The following is a 19,811-nucleotide window of genomic DNA, read 5'->3' as shown; positions in this document are numbered from 1 at the left end:
GGGTGGCACCTGACCCACATAAAGATAATTATATTATATATAAAGAGAACATACCGGCACCTAGTTTTGCACGTTATACAATACGTAGTGTGCTTGTTCTGATGTCTGAGCCTTGCCAGTACAGTCTTGTGGATCTTCAACAATCCAATAAAAGCTAATTGAGGAGGAAGAGGTTTTCCGGAGGTTGTAAGTAAGCTGAGGTTGTTCAGCCTGGCCTGGGAAAAATGGTTGCACAAAATCAGGGGCTTTTTAAGGACTAAAATAACGCAATGCCTTTTGTTGCTAATAGCAAGTGAGCAGGAGTTGGGCAAGGACAGCACTCACCTGCATCAGCGTGTGCTGCAGGGGCACATCATTACTGCACCCCCAGGGAGGCCACGCAGCTCCGGCCGAGGTAGCGCAGGAAGTGGGTGAGAGTCGGCGCAGCACCCGTGAAACCTGCCCCATCTCTGGGAGATGGGGCCTGGGCTGAGAGCGGCTCTATCAGCGCCCCGGGCTGAGGCTGGACCCGGCGTTACTACCCACAAAGGAGCAGACTCCACTGCATTGGGCCTTTTTCCTTTGCTCTTGGCGCAGCTCCCCGCGCACGCCAAGGGTTGTGCTTGGCCCGTGCTGGCCAGCTGCCCTCGGCCAAACTGGGAACAGGAGCCCAGAAGTGCCAAGGCTCAGTGGTGTAAAACTGGTAGCTGGGGGTGTGTGTTAGTGCAAGTGTTCTTGCAGACACAGCCTTAAAGGTTCTTGTCCTTGACTAAGTAAGTGTGTGTGTGCGTGCGTCTCCCTCGCTGCCTTTTATTTGTCTTTTTGTGTGTCTCTCTCACCTTGAAATGCAGGTGTTCTGTATCAACGAGAAGGGAGCTAAAATTCACTTTAATGGCTACAATTATACTTCACGATGTTGAGCCAATCTGGCAGAAAGAACAACATGTTCAGACTGGCAGTTTATAATGTAATGTCCTATTAGGCGGTAAGGAATCGGAGGAGAACAGATTTTATATAGGCAATACAGCACAAATTAAAAAAAAAAAAATAAATTCTCTTGAAAGCAATGCAAATTTTAAATTGGGGTGATGAGATGGCACATCTTGACACCCCCCCCCCCCCGGGGTTTTGACTGGCCGCCAAGCATAGCAAAGCTGTGTCAGCAGCGTTTTGTGAAAGGGCAATTTATTATCAATTTTTTTTTTTTTTTTGTGTGTGGTCTCTGTTTTGTGTGTTGTGTTTTTTGTTTTTTTTAGAAAAACCATTCTGCAGCCTTTTAATGCTTTTTCTCTACTAGGGCTGACAAATTACAGCAGCATTTCTAAGGGGAGGGGACACATCCGGCTCTGTGGATTGTGGGGTGTTGGGTTTTTTGGGGCGGTGTGTACAACTGTTCGGTAGCAGAGTTGTCATGAGGCCTGTGACTAGTTGGGTCTCGGCAGTGGGTGGCTGCAGGGTGTGCGGTGGGGTAGCTGCTGCCGTTACTGCCTAGTTAATTAGTGATCAGCCTGCCTGCTTTCACTAATTTGGTACTAGAAAGTGATGGGGGGGAGTTTGCTTTTTGCTGTATTTCATCTGCTATAACTTGAGTACATTATCGGAGCCCCTTTTGCCACTTGCTCACTGAAGCCAACGCAGGCACCGTAAGTTTTCTACACTGTTTGTCCCAACCCCTGGAATAAGCCATTATCTTTATTACCAGTTCATGCTTGGACTTTGTGCTCGTATAGTAAATTAAAAGGCGATAAATCATCTACCCATGAATTGGGGCTTTTATAAATAAAGCAGGTTCAGGGGGAGGTGGGGGTGTTGGTGTGGGTTTTTTTTATTTGCTTTTTAAACTGTCACAGGTTGTGCACCTAAGAATTGTGTTGTAGGGGCAGTTGATCCTACCACACCTGAGCCATGCACCCCCTGCCCCCCCACAGTGGCAGCAGTACACCCCCCATTGCTAGCAGCTTCCGTCAGCACGTATTTTAGCACTTTAACCACAGCGTCTTTGTTAAATCCTTACCTCGCTATAACCGTACAGCAGCGAATGAACCAGTGGAAGGTGAGATTGCTGCTAGCTCCTGCTCCCAGGGAGTAGCGTGAAACAGCCAACTGCACCCGCTAGCCACCATAGCATACCCAAACCACGCTTTTCCTTCTAGCAGATGGCAAAAAGTTGAGCAGCTTGCTTTTCCAGTATAGTGCATTCCAATTAGGAAGGCTTTTTCAAGCAGCTTGCTCTACGATAGTCCGGTTTTGTCACTTTACATGGAGAAATTCCCCCTGGTAATCTGCGTCACACAGCATAAAGTGGTCTTGACCTCTGCAAGAAGCCAACTGCCACACTTTGTCACCTCTGAGCAGCCCTGTCACGCAGAGCCTGTTCTGGGCACTGGGCTGTTGGTCCAGCAGCAACGCAACCACTCACTGTCCTGACAGTCCCTTTCTTCTGCTCCCCACTTCACTGTGCGCCCTCCCCTCTGGCAGGCACATGCTGCTGGTGGATGTTTGAACCCCCCCAAAGGAGAAACCTTTTTTACCTGTGGTTACTATGAGAATGCATGGCCTGTGCTTCCAGCCCTGGAGAATGTGCAGTAATGGTGAACACACCGGAGACTTTTTGAGTTCCTGATGGGTGTGATTACAGCCTCTACCCAGCTCAGGGAGAGGGGAAAACAAAGCAGTAACTCCAAACCACACTGTTCTCTAGCAGACATGTAACACCTCTGCTCAGAGGTCAGAGCAGCCCTTTGAGGCAATGCCCACATGTTTCAACTACCATTTGGGAACAATAAAGATGTATTTTTTTTTGTTTCAAATAGGTGCAGTACTTCTTCAGGATTCTGGACAACTAACAGCCTCCATCCTCACACAACGCAAGAGACACGCACACAGAATGGTGTGTTCATTCATTTATTTGTCCAATGTTTCAACCTGACTGAAATACAAGATCAACAAGAGCACTGTACTCCTGGCTATTATTACATGTTAGAACATAGAGTTTTGCACTTTAGACAACATTTAACACCATTCTATGGGGTACTGCATTGCTTTTATAAAGTTTAAAATAAAGATTTATTTTCAAACATGTGACTTTGGTTTATTTCATACATTACACTTTCTTGCAGAAAAAATAAAATTGTACAACTGCATAAATATAAAATTCTTCCACCATGAAAATGGTTAAAACATTCAATAAAGACATTAGCACCACAGTGTGCGATGCCTCCAGCAGGAAAAAGAAAAAAAAAAGGAAAAGAAAAGAAAATATACAAAGCAAAGAGGTATGCCTATCACTGAGGAGAGTGATAGTCTGACCCGGTCTCTCACACAACATACTGGAGGATGAGGGAAAAGGTGGAGAGAGAGACAGCATTCGCTACAAAGCACAGTACACAATCATCTATTCTCTTGAACGTCACTTAAGTTAGTTTCCCCTGCCACCCCTCCAAATAAAATACCCTAACACCACAGAAAAGTCAGAAGCCGTATGGAGTGCTGTTAAATAGTCTCACAGGTGGGCCTTTCTTTGAAAAGGAACAAAATAATGAGAAGTATCATGCCAGTTCTAGTCCCATTGAGTATTTACACCTTGGACAGCAAAAGTCTTTGCTCACGAGAAGTAGAAAACAGATACAATACATGGCTTGAAAAATGACCAGGGTATGCACCTATAGTACTGTACACTAAATAAAATACACAAGGCAGCAATACTTAGGGGCCAGAAACACTGCTTACTACAAGTCAGTTATGGAATCATAATTTACAGTAAAAATGGGCATGTCCCAAGGCTCAATTTTGTTTTCTTTTGTCATTTACAGTAGAATAAATATTTGTCACTATTGCTACACTTTGTTTACATTCTAACCTAGTAAATGCAGAAAGCTAGTGTAAAGCATATAGATTATGTGTAGGTCCCATACGTATGACAGTTTGTTCAAGACTAGTAGGTTTTCTTTTTTGTTCTTTTTTTTTTTAAACTTTTTTAAATGGCTAGGAGGAGGGGGCGGGGGGGAAGAGAGTTGTGCTTACAATCAGCTGCTTTTTATGTCAAATTTAATATCAAAGCGTCCCTGGAAGCGGTCTTTGTCGCTGTACTGGATGTTCTGCCCGTAGGCCCTGCATTCCACACGCACCTCCGTGTCGTAGGTCAGGTTGGTGAACTGCACCGCCACCAGCGGCTGCAGGTACCGTGGCTGCAGGAGCTTGCCGTAGTAGGGGTAGTACTGCAGGGCGAAGCCGGCGTAGCCACCCATCCCATAGTACTCCACTGTGCCTATTTTGTCTGCATCCTCCTCTCTCTAGGGAGGCAGGAAAAGGAAGAACAAACGATGACAATCATCCAGACTCTACCTTTTGCAGCCCTTTTCCCTAGCAGCATCTGGTTTTCCACCAAGACCGCGACCTCTCTTTGGTCATTACTGATCCTCATCCTGACAGGGTGAGGACGGTCCCGATGGTGGAAAGGACACTTAAACCCCATCTAACACAACAGGCACCTCCCAGCGCGCGTCAGCCAGGAAAAGGGCTTTTTCCTGTCATACCAATGCAATATCTTTGGCTAAAAAAAAAAAGTAAGTTGCTGTTTCTCAGCTGCTTCACAACGCCAAGTAAAACACCTCTTCCCTGGAGTCCTTTTTTCAGCCATCCCTGCTAAGAGCTCCAGCACTTGGAAGCAAAATAGCTGCTTCCGAGGATACCCTTTGCTATCCGTCCCTGCTTTTACCCCTCCCTGCGAGGGCAGCGCTGTGATTTGTCACCAACGGGTGTTTGGGAAACTCCTGTTCCAAAGGGGGAGATATCCCAAGTAAGAACCACCCCAGTTGTCTGCGGAAAGGCAAAGAGGGGTCACTACACTTGGACAAAGCGGATAAAGACTTAAGACAGTCTTCCCGACTCTGCTGTATTTTATTTCAGCTTACCTTGGCAGCGCAGTGGACAGGGATGAGATACGAGTTGTATTTTGCCATAACCTCTGGAGGGAGGCTGTCATTTACCGGAGCCTAGAAGAAACCCAAAACAAGGGGATGTTACACACCGGACGCTTCTCTGCGGACTGCGGCACCTTTGCAGCAGCAAAGCTCAGTGGTAGGAAACACGTGCCATTAACCGAAATCCCTCCTAGCTCAGCGTCAGAGGCAACGGCTCTTGGGACAAGACTCGCAGCGTAACAACAACTAGAAGCTCGGGAACAAAACCTGAGCAGAGCTGTTGTCTGTTCTTACAGCTTCACTGCTGCGGATACCAAAGGAAGCAGGATCAGGCTATTTTCCATTTTGTGGTGTCACTGGGGAGGGTGTTTCGCAGCAGAGCGCTAGCCAGCGGGGTTTGGTTGTGCAAAGCCTGGGCAGCGGCGTGAAGCGACGCGCTGCGGAGGATTTGCCACCTGCCTGCCAGGACTGGAAACCCACAAGAAGGAACAAAGTGACAGTCACACCCTGACGCTGCTGAACTTCGACACCACCTACGGGGAAGGACAAAGGCTCCGAGTGTGTCAGGGAAAGGTGGAAATGCCAAGTCTGATGTTGGTCTTTGGTCTCTTAAGTGCAGTAGTTTTGCTTCACAACCTTGCAGGTCTCGGATCTGCTTTACGCACACCTTGCCCAACACAAGAGCTATGGGGTCTCTGCTGGAGCATGGAACAAGGAAAACAAATATTGCCTTGGATACACGTTTCATTGAGAAATGACATGTGTAAGTCATTCCTTGACTAGTCCCTGCTGCCTAATGCATTCTGGAGCTCTTCAGAGCTCTGTGGCGAAGAAAAGAGGAACACACCAACCCTTCTCTTCCCCAGTCAAACACACATATCTCATGTCATCCCACAACCACCGCGTACCAAGCACAGCGCATTCCTGCTAAAACGCACCCGCTGTTTCCACCCTGGATCAGATGAGCCAAAATTCAACCCATTTTCCTTAGCACAGGGCAGGCTCCCTTCAAAGAAAAATGTTCCTCAAAGCGTGTTAGCTAGACAGCGCCATTCCCCGTCCTCAACTACGCTGACGGGCGGTGGTGAAGGTGGCTTAGCACACCGTTCGCACTGTTTTCCAGCCAGAAGACGGAATGGCAGGTTTTGCCCACCACCTTGTCCAACAGCATGTGCTCTGCCACTGAAATCTTAAGAGAATTTTTTAGCATTTAAATGTGTTGGGGGAAAAAAAAAATAGCAATAAAAGCCATTCCTGGCCAGATTAACCTCCTTCAACTTTACTGCAAACGCGCCCTCAGGTGCGGCACAGAGCAAGCGGGTGGTAGAGACATCCTACAGCATCTGGGAAACTGCGTTAAATAACCTAAAGATCTCCTCACCTTTCTCGCAGTAAGAGCTATGCCCAACTCTCAGATGTAGTTTACGCTTCAGAGACTACATATCGGTCTGATAGCGAATATTAGCACGACTTCAATGAAGTGGTTTTAGCAAGGCACGCAACTCTACGCTGCCTGAGGAAAGAATGGAGTAGCTCGGGGCATGACACAATGTACTGATCTTACTACAGATAGAGTCGGTCTGGGACAGTCCCATGGAAGGACATGGCAATTTAAAATGTTTTTTATCATTTGATGAAAATAACCACTTAAAGCAATTCAGTTAGCGGGTTTAGAAGTTACCAGATAAATGACCAGGAGTTTGCATGAGGCTCACTGCTACTTGTTACCAACTTAGGGCGTGCAGTTTTCATTGCTTTTTAATATAAAAGTATTTTTAAAGCCAGTTACTCAAATAATCTCACAACTTCCCCTCTGCAGAAGGGGTTTAATAGTGATCTCTCTCCAGAAACAGAAAAGCAGGCACAGCAAATCCACAGCGAACTCCTCCTCCTCCGTAGCTTCTGCTAGAACGGGAAGAGATACTTGCCTTAGGTTTGAAGCCGATAATTCTGTTGAGCTTGACGAGGATGCATGGTTTGCCATCCCTGTACCCAAAGGTGGGATCATTTAGTCCAGAACAGTTTTCCAGCCATTCACGTTTGAATTTGCAGACTTTCTTCTGGCCCTGGGCATCACTATATGGTCCTCTGTCTTTGTAATCGGTAGGTACGTCTGTCATGGTGGGGGGAATGAAAAGACAACCACATGCAATGTGACCTTTCGCTTGTCAGGAACAGCAACACTCATGCTTCCTGCGTAGTTAGGATTTCCCCCGTCTCCAAACAGGTAAGTGACACCGTCTTATCGAGGCTGACACCACAGACCTGCACCCAGCCACCCCCCCGACGTGGGCTGGTCCCAGACCAGCAAGTTTACGGGGCTTTTGGTTTTTAACCAAGGATTCTTCCAGACTACAAGGGAACAAACACGTTTGTAATCCACCGGCTTAGAGATACTTTTTTTTGGCAGCTTTTACATGCACATATTAGGAGGTGATAGTCTCATTCCACATTATGACATATAATCTATTAAAGGTTAATACCTCCCCGACGTTTTGCTGCGTTGCATCAAGAGCACCAACACCGGCTTTAGCAAAGTTGTCAGTAAAACCCCCGTGGCTTCCGGAGAGGATAAGGTCAGCACCATGTGCTTTGAGAGTCAGCTGCAACTCTCTCCAAGTGAAATCTGGAAGTTCCCAACCATATAACCTCTACAGTGAGCTTCTAGGTACATCCCTGGCCCAGTCTGGTCTGTCCAAACTAATCATGTAATGAGCAGCCACATGACTGAAACCAGAGCCTGCCAGTTCACCAACATGCCCTTGGCTACGATAAAAGGAACGACCAAAGGCAGAGAACACCCACCGCTCACCCTCAGCTTCTGACGGACCTGACGCAGAGGCAGGAAACTATCGAGACTTACCCCCACAGTCCTGAAAGACTATGTTTTCAGTTTGTTGATCAGCGCTGTAGTCCTTTAAGAACTTCTCGAGGTTCTTCACATACGGCTCAAAACTTTTGGGATCGGAGGCAGTAAAGGAAATTTCTGTCTTTTGTACCTGGGGGATTTGAGTCAGTCCTAAGAAAAGCAAAATCAGGAAGGAAACATTAAGTACACCCCAGAGTTACACAGCCTCCAAGCCATGCAACGCACACCGAGAACATAACTCATTCTAATAATCTTTATTTGTCAGACTTCGGGACTTGCACAAAACAGCTTAAGCTCACTAGAGGGGAGGCTCTGACGGGCTCTTATCTCCTCTTGCCAACAACAGTCTGGAATAGTCATCATGATGTTTGCATCACTAAGCAGATAAAAATCACAGAATCCAGAAGGGAGGCTATAAGTCAAGGTTTTCCTCAAGAAAAACAGTCATCCACAGGTCCCCTGCCCACTTCTGCCTCCTCCCCAAGGACGGAAGGGAAGCTGTCTGCATGTGAGACCAACCACACACAACAAAGTCCCACGGAAGCCTACTCTTACGTACGTATCTCTAAGAGGTTGACTTGAAAGTCTGCAAAACACACCATGTGTTCAGGATAAAAATCAGAGCTGCCCACTCACGAACCCTCACAATAAAATAGGAGAGGTTTCCCCGAGTCAGGTATGGTTGTAATCCACATCGCCTTTGTGTAGTCTCCCTTGTAGGACGCAGGGCAGGAGACGTTTTCTCACTCAGTAAATTCCTCAGCCTGAGCGCTTTCTCTGGTCTTCTCTCTCCATAAGCAGGTACTTCTGATGGCAGAAATAGCCCCCTGAGCTCTCTAATCAGCAGCTCACCACTGAGCAGGTGAGTAGGAAATACCACCACACAGGAGAGATGTTTAAAAGACTGTCCTAGATTCTGGGCTGTGTAACTAGCTCTGCTTTCGACTTCAGGAGGATGAACAGAAAAAGAACGCATGGAGAAGAGACAGGACTAGATACAGGTAACGCCTACCGGTGATGAGAAGTGCCAACGCCTTTGCTTTTCCTTATGGGACTTGGAAATAGTTGCTCCTGCAACAATGTTTAGGTCACATTTTAATTGAATGCCTTGACGCATGGCTAACACTTCCAACTTCAGTAATGGGAACTGGAGTTCATGCTGCTTTTGTGGTGGCCACTGTAATTGAGGTCTTGACTTCTGTTCAGTTAGTCAACTTCATTTTAGCAAGAACAAGAAAAAGGAGCAGGGGAGCAGCATTTGCCTTGACAGCTTTCGGAACAGGCCAGTTGCCAACAAGTTCCCCTGGTGCAAAACCCGGGCAGCTTAGCTGGCTGGCCCCAACCCACAGGAGCTTGTGACTCCAGCAATTTTTCCAAAGCCACTTGAGTGCTTCTGCTTAGTCCCTCCTCAAGCCAGCTCACCGCTCCCCCCCTCCCCGCTACCCACCGAGTTGGAATTTGTAACCTAGGACAAAGATTAGCTTTGTTCCCCTAAACGCAGCTCCTAGTAGCCAAAGATAGCAAGACACCCAGTGAGTAGCTCAGGGTTTCAAGTTTTATTCCGGGAAGCAGCTTTAACTGCTCAAAAGTCCCTCTGGTACAAACTGACCAGGTTGAGTGTTAAAAATTTAGAAGCAACTTGCCACTCCGCTAACAGAATTACATCCTACCCCCCCCCGAAGTCAGTGGCTTTCAACCCCTTTTCAAGCAACTACTTGCACGCTCGCTTCATGGTTATAAATAAATATATATAAAATAAATAAGCTGGGTTCAATTTTAGTAAAGGACTTCAATCCCATCCTGCCAAACCCTCCTCATGTTACCACTCAGCTGGGACGCAAGAAGCTCAGAGTCACTTGAAGTGGCTATCTGGAATCGCAGCGAAGGCGGGCTTTGGCTCCTCTCCTGGGTCTGCCTTTTCCAGAGGTCAAGTTACAGGTATGTCATTCAAGTGTATAAATATAAAATTCAAGAAAGCTTGGCCCGGCTTGTTAAGCTTCCGTCAGGTGGTTAAGCTATTAGTTTTGCTCAAGACCTCTAAAACCAAGGAACTCCCCACCTTGATTTCTTTACCTTGTCCAAGGTAATGCATGAAGGCAGCCATACAGACACGGCAAAGGTGAAGGGAAGGTCAGCAATATACACCCTGCAGTGTGAAAAAGCCACCGAGCAGAATGTCCCTGTTCTCCGGTTAGGAAAACCTGGCCACTGATACGCACAGTCCAAAGCCAACCTTCTGCCCATGAGACAAGAGACTTGACTGGAAGAATAGACACCCATCCAAAGCATCCCTGTCTTGCAAATCTTTGCTGAACAGCACTGAAGTCCAAGAAGCGCTGCTGTACGGCTGCTCCAGCGGCCAGCACAAGAGAACAACCGTTCCTGCCAGGTAGGCTCAGCCTGTGGCCGTAGCTGGGCTGCTTTCGGACGTACGTGGGGCATCTACACGTACGTGGGGCATCTACACGTACGTGGGGCATCTACACGTACGTGGATGAACCAGACTTAGCTTTGGTACAGCAGGTACTTTCTTTGTTTAACAAAAGAGCAAAGCGGAGATCAATCTTCCCACTTACAAAGTAAATCTTTGTGAAGATGAAAGGCTTGTTATGAAAATAGCTTTATCCTGATTAAAAACATATTACTGGCTTCCACCACAACCTCCATTCTCACATACCTGCAACTCACCTGACACAAAACCCTAAGCACAGATTTGTCACTTCTTGTTTTCCACCTGTACAGCCCACAGCCAGAATAAAAGCTTCAATGCTGTTATCAGAACAGCACTATCACTGAACCCCTCTTAAGCAATCTTGTTTTAAAAAAAAAGTATTTGATCTGACAAGAGGAGGTAACCTCTGCAGAACACACCTGGAACCTTTCTGAAACCTTTCTCATCCCCATTAAGGGAACAGAAGCAAGTAGGGACAAGAGGAAAAATTCAATCCCCATTAAGGGAACAGAAGCAAGTAGGAACAAGAGGAAAAATTAAAGCTGAGCCATTCCAGTGCTACCTACCATGGGCTGCTAGACACCTAAGGAAGTATGTGACTCCAATAAAGAACAAGGATGAATAAGCCTCTTAGGGGCTTCATGCACATGAAGAAGCCATTCATAAGCAAGTCCTACAAGGAAAAGAAAGCCTCAAGTGCTTTCATAGCCAGAAGTCAAACCAACCTTCTCCCCATCTTCAGACTATAATCTGTTTGCCACAGTTCTGCATCTCCTACTATTACCACCAGAGATGCACCACGGTGCCACGTGTGGCGATGCTGTTCTTCACACGTGGAAGAATCAAGTAACTTACTGCTAAAATATCGACAAACCACTTCAGGAAATTTCTGCAAGCGGCTCTTAGAGTGCGTTGCTAGGAAATACGATTCCCATCTTCACTTGACTGACACTGTCCACATAAATGAGCGATGCCTTCACTTGGTAACAGACACCACCTTCTGTTGGTTTTCAAACTCTCTGGATGTACAAAGATACCAAAAGCCAAAAAAGCATGTAAAGTAATTCATTTTTTTCAGCTATGGTTCCACTTCAAACCACTGTTGCAGATTAAAAATCACATTGATTCAACTTCATTTAAAACCAGATTTTCCACACAGACTTTATCATTCTAAGCTGCAGGAGCAAGACTTCAGGAAAAACAGTGTCCTGAGGGTGAAGAGGAAGAAACTAGAAGTGGGAAGTCAGGCTTGTTATTAAGAATGGTTGTGTAAGTTCATAGTAACCACTCTTGCTTCACCACACAATGCTCATTTCCAGGTACCATGTAACCTTGGTTCAGAATGAGTCTGAACACTCCTGGGATGACACAGATGACGAATTGCGTGATCACTATACCATTTCTATTTACCACCCCCCCAGCTCCCTAAATGAGGATGGACTTGAAAAGCCTCCATACCAAGCGACATCCTTCCAAGCTTCCAGCCACCCTCTACCTCATCCCCAAAGTGCAAAAAAGGAGGTGCAATTTTTCTACAAATGCAGCAAAATCTGCTTCGGCAGACAACATCCCCGGAGCCCGAGATTCCGAGGTTTTTCCAAAGATAGGTACTGAGACGGAAGCAGAAAAGTCCTTCTTCACAGGAGGTGGCACACACTCCTTGGGGCTTTCCTGCCACCTCCCTGCTGCTTATCCGAGCGGGGAATACACACCAGAGCAGCCTTTTCCATGCCACACTCACTGCCCAGGCACATCGGGGCCGGGCAGCACTTGAAGCAGGGATACCTGCAATCCCCTTGAGCAGGGATTCTTCCAGCTGCCACTTCAAAAGAGCCTTAGGCAGCAGTGAGCTCTCTCCCCGCTACACCAGCCTCAGTGGCGGGATGCTGCGTTCCCCAGGATGCGTGCCGCAAGACGGCAGGATGCACAGCCCAATTTATATTGGGGTGGGAAGGGGGAAAACGGCGTATTATTTTTTTAAACACCCAGTACGCTGCGTTTAAGAGGCAATAGCCTCACCCTATTAGCAGGTGAAGTCCTCTGTGCTTAACGCAGGCTCCGACCCTGCAGCGCACACGGAACTGGGACCCGGGGCTGTGGCAACGGCGAGGGTGGACAAGGTGAACTGCACTGTCCCTTCCCCTGGCCCAAGGAAAAAAAAGAGGAGGAAAAAGGTATCACGGAAAGGTACAAAACTCAGCTTGCCCTGCAGCCCTGTATAACATTCCTGGTGCATTCAATGCAGAAACCAATTAGCATATTAATGACTCTTGGCTACAAAAATAGCACTTTATGGCTTTCAGTGTTATGCCCGTGTCAATAACTCAATAAAACATCCTGTAGGTTCTGTTGCTGTTATGAGATCTGCTGTATTTAGGAACAAGAATGATATTACAGCAACCCCTACAGCATTTTCTCCTGCAAATCCTAAAGGGAAGTATAGTTTCCCCTTTCCCAGCCATATTGGCCTGACACAAGAGTGACTTGCCCAAGAAAGGCAGAGCACTAACAAGAATAAAACCAGGTTTTCCAGCTTCCTAGAAAATCCAGGGCTCCATCAAGCTGCCAATATACTTACTTGGCTTGCAAATCTTCCCACGAGAACCAGGAATGAGAACTGCACAACACCCTGTTTTACGTAGTTCATAGTCTGCAGAGCTCCCAGATCACAGAAAATTCGACTTCGATGCCCACACGCGCGTTCATTTTCTGTCAGGAGAGCAGTTGTGCTTGCAGCACGGGGGAGAGCCCTACGCAGCGGGGGAACGCAGGGATTGCTGACCTCCCAAACGCAGCAGCGCAGCAACTCCCTGAGTGTCAGTCTCTGAAAGCCCACATTAAAAGCCTATTTTGGACTCGTGGTCTAATGGCTGCTGCGCTACAGGAACAGACTCAACGTTAAGAGCCAACCTCCACCGCTTCCACATCTGTAGAAAGAGCTGTCGCATGATGCCCTGCAAAGGACTCTGTGCCATTAACAGGTAATTATTTTCTTGAAGCTGTATGCGCATGCCATTACAGCGTGGTTCAAAACACTTGTTTATTGGGTTGCCTACTGTCATGTATTCAGGGAGCTGGATTTTCTTCCCCTGGATTCCAGCACGTGTCCTGAAAGTCCATTACAAAGATACCTGCTGACCTTCCCACTCTTCTTCCATTTTGATTTCTGTAGCACACGCTCCAAGAGCATCTTGAAATTCAGTTCCCTTTTTCCGTTTAAAAAAGGATAAGCCCCAGAAAAACTGGTGCAGTATGCAACTAAGAGATGAATAAAAATCCTCCGTGGGCTAAAATCTTACACAGAAGTTCTACCACAGTGTTGCTTTGACATTAGAAGCGCAAACTGCTATTACATAGAAAGCGAACAGTTTAACTAGAATGAGTAATTACGTGACATCAGGCTAAACAGCAGGTCTATCTGGATGCGACCCAAGAGCCATGTGCTTCTTCGCTAATTATTTCATGTCTGGTGAGACCACTGGGCTTCAGCCGGGGAAAAACACATTATTAAAATAACTACTCCACCATTAGCCATTTTGGCTTTTCGGATGCAGCTAACAGCTCTGGGCAGTATCAGTGACAGTTTAGTCTTTCCTGCAAATGTCAGAGCTCATTGCAGAGACAGAAACAGCCACTTTCAGTGCTAAAGACAGCATTTACCCCAGCCACGCTGGTACGTTAAGTGCCACACACCAACACAGCAGTTCCAGTCTCTGTTCTGTCTTTAAAAAGCGCTGGTGGAAAAAGCAGTGATCTGAAAAAGATGCTGCTTTGCTGAGATGTAACACCAGTTGGTGATGGTAACGTTCCCTGTGTCGTTAGAGCAGGGAATAATCACAGCATTGCAGAGAGCGGGGCTGTAAGATACCATACGACACCAGAGCCAACTTCTGTAGCTACAAGCCATCAGCCTCACAATTGTCACTTAAATACCACCGTTATTAAAAGCTTCTGAACTGTTTTACAGAGCAACCGGAGACAGATCGTTACCATCCCCAGTGCCAAGCAGCCTCAAGGTCATTTGTAATGTGGGAAAGCAGCAGTTGCGCAGCTCCCCCCGCCCCGCTCCCAGCCGCCGCTGGCTGCGGCAGGAATCGGATAGCGCAGCAGAGCCTGGACGCACAGAGCAGGGAACCTGCGGCAAGGGCTAGCTACGCCATTTGCCCCTACCCAAGGCAAGCTGGTCGCAGACGCTGCGCAAGTCATCTCTAATTTTGAGCAGAGACTTATTCTGTCTAGTAAAGACAGGTCGTGCATCGGCAACTACAAGACCCACCTTGAACCTCCCACGACACATTCAACTGAAATACCCGTTAGTAAATGCTGTCACCTCCTCTAGATCACGCAGTGTCGTTCAGCGTTGGCTAATACAATTCAGTAAGCGCACCCAGAATTGGTACTGTCCCCTTTCTCCTTGTGCACCCCAGTTTCACAGCTAAAAGCTAACGTTTTACCTTTGGCCCTTCACTTACCCATGGGAACACAGCTGCTATGAAGAAAAACTGAACCCAGCTTCTTCATACAGCTCATTCCCAAGTGAAGCCTTTTAGCCTCACTCCATCGCTTCGGTTTAGGGGAAGGGAAGAGCAATCCAGGTTTGAGCTCCTCTCAGGAGGCATATTTCACATGATGCAACCTTTAATTCTAGCAGGATTGCCTTCAAGCCCCAGTACTGTTAACACAGAAGGCTGAGAACATACCCACCCCCTACAAATATGTGTTGCAGCAACAGAGCGCTTATTTCATCCTCCTTCCTGAGGTGAGTAACCAACCCACCTTCCCAGAACAGCTCGCCCCGAGTCAAACATGGGCCTCCTGTTCAGTTACCTGGAGGTGCCACTCGATCCTGGTACTTGGGCTCAAATTCACTGACAGTGAGCAACATCACTTGGATGGTCCCAATGAATATACCTGCCAGGCAACCGTAGAAGATGACATAGAAGAGGAGGATCTTAACTGCAAGGGAAAAACAAACAGAAAGAGGAATCAAATCAAGCCCTCGGGACAGTCACAAACTCTTCGTTTGCCACTTGCAAGGAAGAGCGCAGCACGCTGAATTCAGATGGCAAGCCCTGCTCCAGAGGCATATACGGAACAGCGAGGTTATGCCCCGATGAAGACAGAAAATACAAGTCACTCCAGTTGCTTGGGGGGCTGGAAGCACGAGCGCCTGAAAAACCTAGAAATCCATGAATCAGGATTTGGGATTGTAAAACGTGAAGATTAAACCGTGTTCTTCCGTATTTTAAAGGATCCCTTGGCTGAGCCAGCACTACCATCGCACGCTATCACAGGGGACAGACTTCCAGCGAAGCAAGCACCCAACAGCAAGAAGCCATACTAAGGGTGTGCTCTAAAGAACACCCAATTCCACGAGGCTCCGGGCCTCAAAGCCATTTCCAGGAGAACGTACAGTAAACGTTTCATTCAGGTTTACAAGCAATTGTAAAGCCTGATCTCCCCTAGTAATTCAGGCTATCGCCCCCATTAAAGACAACGGGAGCAGAGTTGGGGCCCCAATTAGCTCCGATACTCAATCTCAAACATAGGGAAGTACTCGGACACGTCATAGTACCGCACGTTTGCCAGCCTTGTATGTCTACAAAGGCGCTCCAGCACTGCTCATACCAATTAAAAAGTGAATTACATAATGAAAGACTGAATTTAGTTTCGGTCTAAAGGGAGATGCCTAGAATAATCTTGGGGGGGGTGGGTGGAGATGAGCCTGGAGACACAGCGTGGCTCAGACTCGGGGTATCGGTTACCAGTTTACAAGGATTATCTCAACTGATTAACTGCACAGTAACATGCCGTACTAGGCATCACCAGGCCGCCTACGGGAAGGATAAGCCAGCCCATGCCAAGCAACTATATGCTTGGAACAAGCAGACCAGCGCAGAAGCCAAAGAGTACTTGAAAGAGAGCCTGCTCGATCCCGGACTGTCCTCATCTAATCGCAAACAAAAAAAAGAGATGGTTTATTTGAAGGACTTGAAGCGCCCAGCTGCAAGGGAAGGGGAGGAGGCAGTAGGTGGAAGTATTCCTCCGCCCTTCCCAACCCCATCGTAAAAAAGCTCCATCAGTAGAGAAGCCTGCAGCCGAAAGCAAGCGGTTCTGGTTGTTTTCTTTTCAAGTCTGTGAAAGACAAGGTGAGCAGGAAGGACAGCCAGCGACATCAAGGCTGAGGGACACACGGTCAGGAAGGCAGGCCCTTCTCTCGTCTTCCTCACGTGAACCAGAGGCAGGGGAGGGAGCCAGGGCTGGAGGCCAGAGGTGGGTGCAGTAACGTGGTGCTCCAGGAGTTAAAAGCACTCTTTGGTATCCAGGCAGCGTAAAGCAAATGGCTGTGACGTCAGGGACGTGTGGAAATTTTTTCCAGAGCACGGTCATAGGAGGTGCTGTTGTAACAAACCAAACACTAATGCTGTTGTCTGCAGCGTAACGCCTTTTTGAGTTTTGTAACATCAAAAGGCAAACACTGGGAGGTAGCTTATTTAATCAGGTTCCCAGCCAGGATGCTCTTAACGCCAAAGACACCTTAAAGGTCAAAACCACTCCTAGGACTCAGATAATACACAGCCGCTCTAGCGAGCGAGCACAACGGGGTTGAAGGAGAAAGCTTCCCGCAACAGGTAGGTTTATAACGGAGGGATCGGACGATCAGCCTGCAGATCGACTCCACAAACGGCAATCAGTCCTAGGCGGATAGGTACGGGCACTCTGGGAGAAGGACGGCTTCAGCCTCCGCATCTGAAGCCCTGCGCAGTTGCCTGGTGCCTCAGGAGCTGAAAATACCTATCCACGCGCACCCGCAACCCAATTCTGCTCACGTAAAGATACAGCAGGAGCCTGCTCTAGTCCGCCCGCCTGCCAGAGCTAAAGCCGGCGGCTCCGGATGTGGCACCTCCGGCTGATCCATTACAACGGGAGGCGAATTCAACATCGCAAGGGTGGCACACCGGCTGTGGTTGGCAGCAACTGGAAGACTGTCTATTTGCGTAAAGAAAATGTTAAAAGGCTCTTAGGCTAAGTGCTATTTGTACAGCACCTAATAAATGCATCATGAGCTTTTAATCACGATCGCGCATATAGCCATTTCCTTCTCGCAGAGGCATTCAAAGGCAATTGTTCTCTCTCTCGACGAGGTGAAATTAGCTCGGTTTCTTTTATCCAGAGGAAAAGGGGGAAAAAAGAGAAGGCAGCCCGAGGTGCAAGGCGGCTGAGGGCCGGCAGCGCAGGCTCCCCCGACGGCGATGCTCCCGGGCCGGGCCAGCGGCCGGGGAAGGAGACCCAAGGACGAGGCGCCCTCGCCAAGGTCGGCCCGCCCCGGGCTCCATCCCGGGACCGGGGGCCGACCCTGCCTCACCCCCGGCCCCACCTCAAGTCACACCCAGGCGGGCAGCGCCCCCGGCCCCCCGCGGGGCCCCACCGGGCGCCGGGAAGGGCCCCCCCCCCCCCCCCGCCACCGCCGCCCTCACCCGCGGGGACGCGTCGCGCCGGCCCCGGCCGCCTCCCCCGCCCCGGGCCGCCCTCCCCGGGGGCCGCAGCCCCGCCGCAGCCGGCGGAGGCGGGGCGGGCCGTGCTGCAGTGCCCGCCGCATCGCCGCCGCCCCCCGGCCCGGCCTCGCCGCCCCCGGCCCGGCACTCACACCAGCTGCCCCCGGTGCGGCCCAGCAGCTCCTTCTTCTCCGAGTTCCAGATGAATTTCTTCCAGTTGCCGTCGCCGTCCTTGGCCTTCCCGCGGGCCATGGCGGGCGAGCGGGCGGGCGAGCGGTGGCGAGAGGTCTAGCCCTCGGCGGGCGGCGCGGGCAGGCCCCGGCTGGGCTCCCTGCCCCGCGGCACCGGGAAGGTCTGGGGGCGCCCGCCCGCGCTGCGGGGCAGCCGGCAGCGCTGGCCCGGCAGGGTAGGGGGGAAGCGACCGGGGGCGCGCGGGAGCGGCGGCGGGCGGCGAGGGGAGCGCAGCGAAGCCCACGGGGCACAGAGCAGCCGCGCTCACCGCCTGCCGCGCCCCTTCATATACACCGCCGGCTCCGCCCCGCCGCGGCCCCCGCCAATGGGCGCCGGCAGAAGGCTGCGGGGGCGGGGTCTGCGCGGCGAAGGGGCGGGGCCCGGAGGCGGGCGGGGCCCGGCGGGGGCGCGCCGGCCGCGGGAGCGGCAGTGCGGGAGGGGGCAGGGGGGCTGCGGCGCCGGCGGCAGCGCGGGCCGGGCCGGGCCGGGCCGCCGCGCACCTGAGCGCTGCCCCGCCGCCGCGCCGGGGCGGGCGCGGGGGGTGCGCGGGCGCGCCGGCCTGGGCGCGCGTCCCTGCCCGGCCCTAGCTGCATGCGCGCCTGGGTGCGCGTGCAGGTGTGCAGGCGCGGGCGGACGCGCACCTGCACGCGCGTGCCGGGGCCGCAAGGCCCCGCCTGGTCCTTTAGTCGCTCCCCCCGCCCCGCCCGCTCCCCGCGGGACCCGGCTCCCGCCGAGACCGCGCCGCCCGCCGCAGCGGAGGCTGGTGGGCCGGGCGCTGAGCCCCGCCTGCCTCCCCTGCCCCTGCCCCTGCCCCTGCCCCGCACCGGCCCGCCCGCCCCGCTCCTCCCGGCCTCGCCACGCTCCGGCCGGCTCACGTGTAACACGGCTGCGGAACACTTCACGCAAACGGCGCTCCCTGCCCGGCCCCGCGGTAGCGCTGGAAGCACCTGCCGGGAGGGGAGGGCGGGCAGCCGGACGGACAGACAGACAGCCAGACAGAGGCTCCCCGGGGGCGCGGTGGGGAGCGGCACCTGCCTGCCCACTTGCCCCCCCCCGGGGAGGGGCTGCAGCAGTGGTGGGGGGGACACAACGGGCCGCTGCTGCCCCGGTCCCGGTCCTCCGCCACTTGGACCTTGTGGGAAAACAGAGAAAAGGATAAAGGGCATTTAATGGACCATCGTTAATCCGCTCTGTGGTCACAGGTAAAGAAAGTGCCTTGATCCCACGGTACCCTTGATCCCACGGTACCCTTGATCCCACAGTACCCTTGATCCCACGGTACCCTTGATCCCACGGTACCGTTACAGGACGGTTAAAGTCACGCGTGTAAATCCAGGCACGCTTGGGTTTACCTCTGAATTTCCTATTTGGTTGCAATGTATTCCACCTATTCTCTTGCCCTTAAGCTACTGATACGTTCTCTCCAATTTAACTCCATCCCTCCTCCTTTTTTTTTTTTTTTATTGGTCTGGGAATCGGGATGAATGCATATAAGATGGGCCTTTCCTTCGCACCACCTAGCAAGTGCACGTTCCGGAGGTTACCTGCAAGAATGACCCAGCCTGAAACTGAGGACCACCCAACCAACCACCCAACCAACCACCCACCCACCCAACCTCAGCATGCTCTTCTCAGATCTCAAGAAGAAGTCGTCTAGCCACCATCATCTCCGACCCTCCCTAAACCATTAAAATAGCAGTCAGCGGACAGGACATAACGTAGCACCCTTCTCCAAGTGATCCACGGCTACAACGCAGAAGCAGCCCCTGAAGCAGCCGACGGAGACGCCTGTTTTTTTAGGCCACCAGCCTCAGCCTACTGAGCCACACGGGCCAGATACCCTCAAGGTCACGCCGCCATTC

General features: G+C 50.5%; 2 protein-coding genes across 2 annotated transcripts in view; one reads left to right on the top strand and one right to left on the bottom strand.

Annotated features, from left to right (window-relative positions):
* The window catches only part of NME7 (NME/NM23 family member 7), a 77,014-nt gene extending 74,178 nt beyond the window's left edge, over positions 1 to 2,836 (top strand). Inside the window, exon 13 of the mRNA XM_059822371.1 lies at positions 2,793 to 2,836. Coding sequence (XP_059678354.1) covers positions 2,793 to 2,825 — 33 coding nt within the window. The 3' untranslated portion in view covers positions 2,826 to 2,836. The remainder of the gene's footprint in view (positions 1 to 2,792) is intronic.
* Positions 2,837 to 2,867: 31 nt separating this feature from the next.
* On the bottom strand, positions 2,868 to 18,004 carry ATP1B1 (ATPase Na+/K+ transporting subunit beta 1). The gene is made up of 6 exons (XM_059826982.1): positions 17,871 to 18,004; positions 15,050 to 15,178; positions 7,765 to 7,920; positions 6,830 to 7,014; positions 4,893 to 4,973; positions 2,868 to 4,271 (listed from the first exon to the last, which is right to left on the bottom strand). The coding sequence occupies exons 1-6, from the start codon at positions 17,968 to 17,970 to the stop codon at positions 4,005 to 4,007; spliced, it is 918 nt and encodes a 305-aa protein (XP_059682965.1). The 5' UTR covers positions 17,971 to 18,004; the 3' UTR covers positions 2,868 to 4,004.
* Positions 18,005 to 19,811: the final 1,807 nt, after the last annotated feature.

This window comes from Gavia stellata, chromosome 1 (assembly GCF_030936135.1).
Source record: "Gavia stellata isolate bGavSte3 chromosome 1, bGavSte3.hap2, whole genome shotgun sequence".
NCBI lineage: Eukaryota > Metazoa > Chordata > Aves > Gaviiformes > Gaviidae > Gavia > Gavia stellata.
The sequence above is the reverse complement of the archived record's forward strand: the minus strand, read 5'-3'. Positions and strand labels throughout refer to the sequence as shown.

Bases quoted from the DNA above. Each gene is read 5' to 3' on its own strand.
- ATP1B1 (XM_059826982.1), bottom strand. From the start codon at position 17,970: ATGGCCCGCGGGAAGGCCAAGGACGGCGACGGCAACTGGAAGAAATTC. The intron at 15,179-17,870 runs GTGAGTGCCGGG...TTTCCCTTGCAG, and splicing joins CCGCACCGGGGGCAGCTGGT to TTAAGATCCTCCTCTTCTAT. The intron at 4,272-4,892 runs GTAAGCTGAAAT...CTGCCTCCCTAG, and splicing joins CTGTCCACTGCGCTGCCAAG to AGAGAGGAGGATGCAGACAA.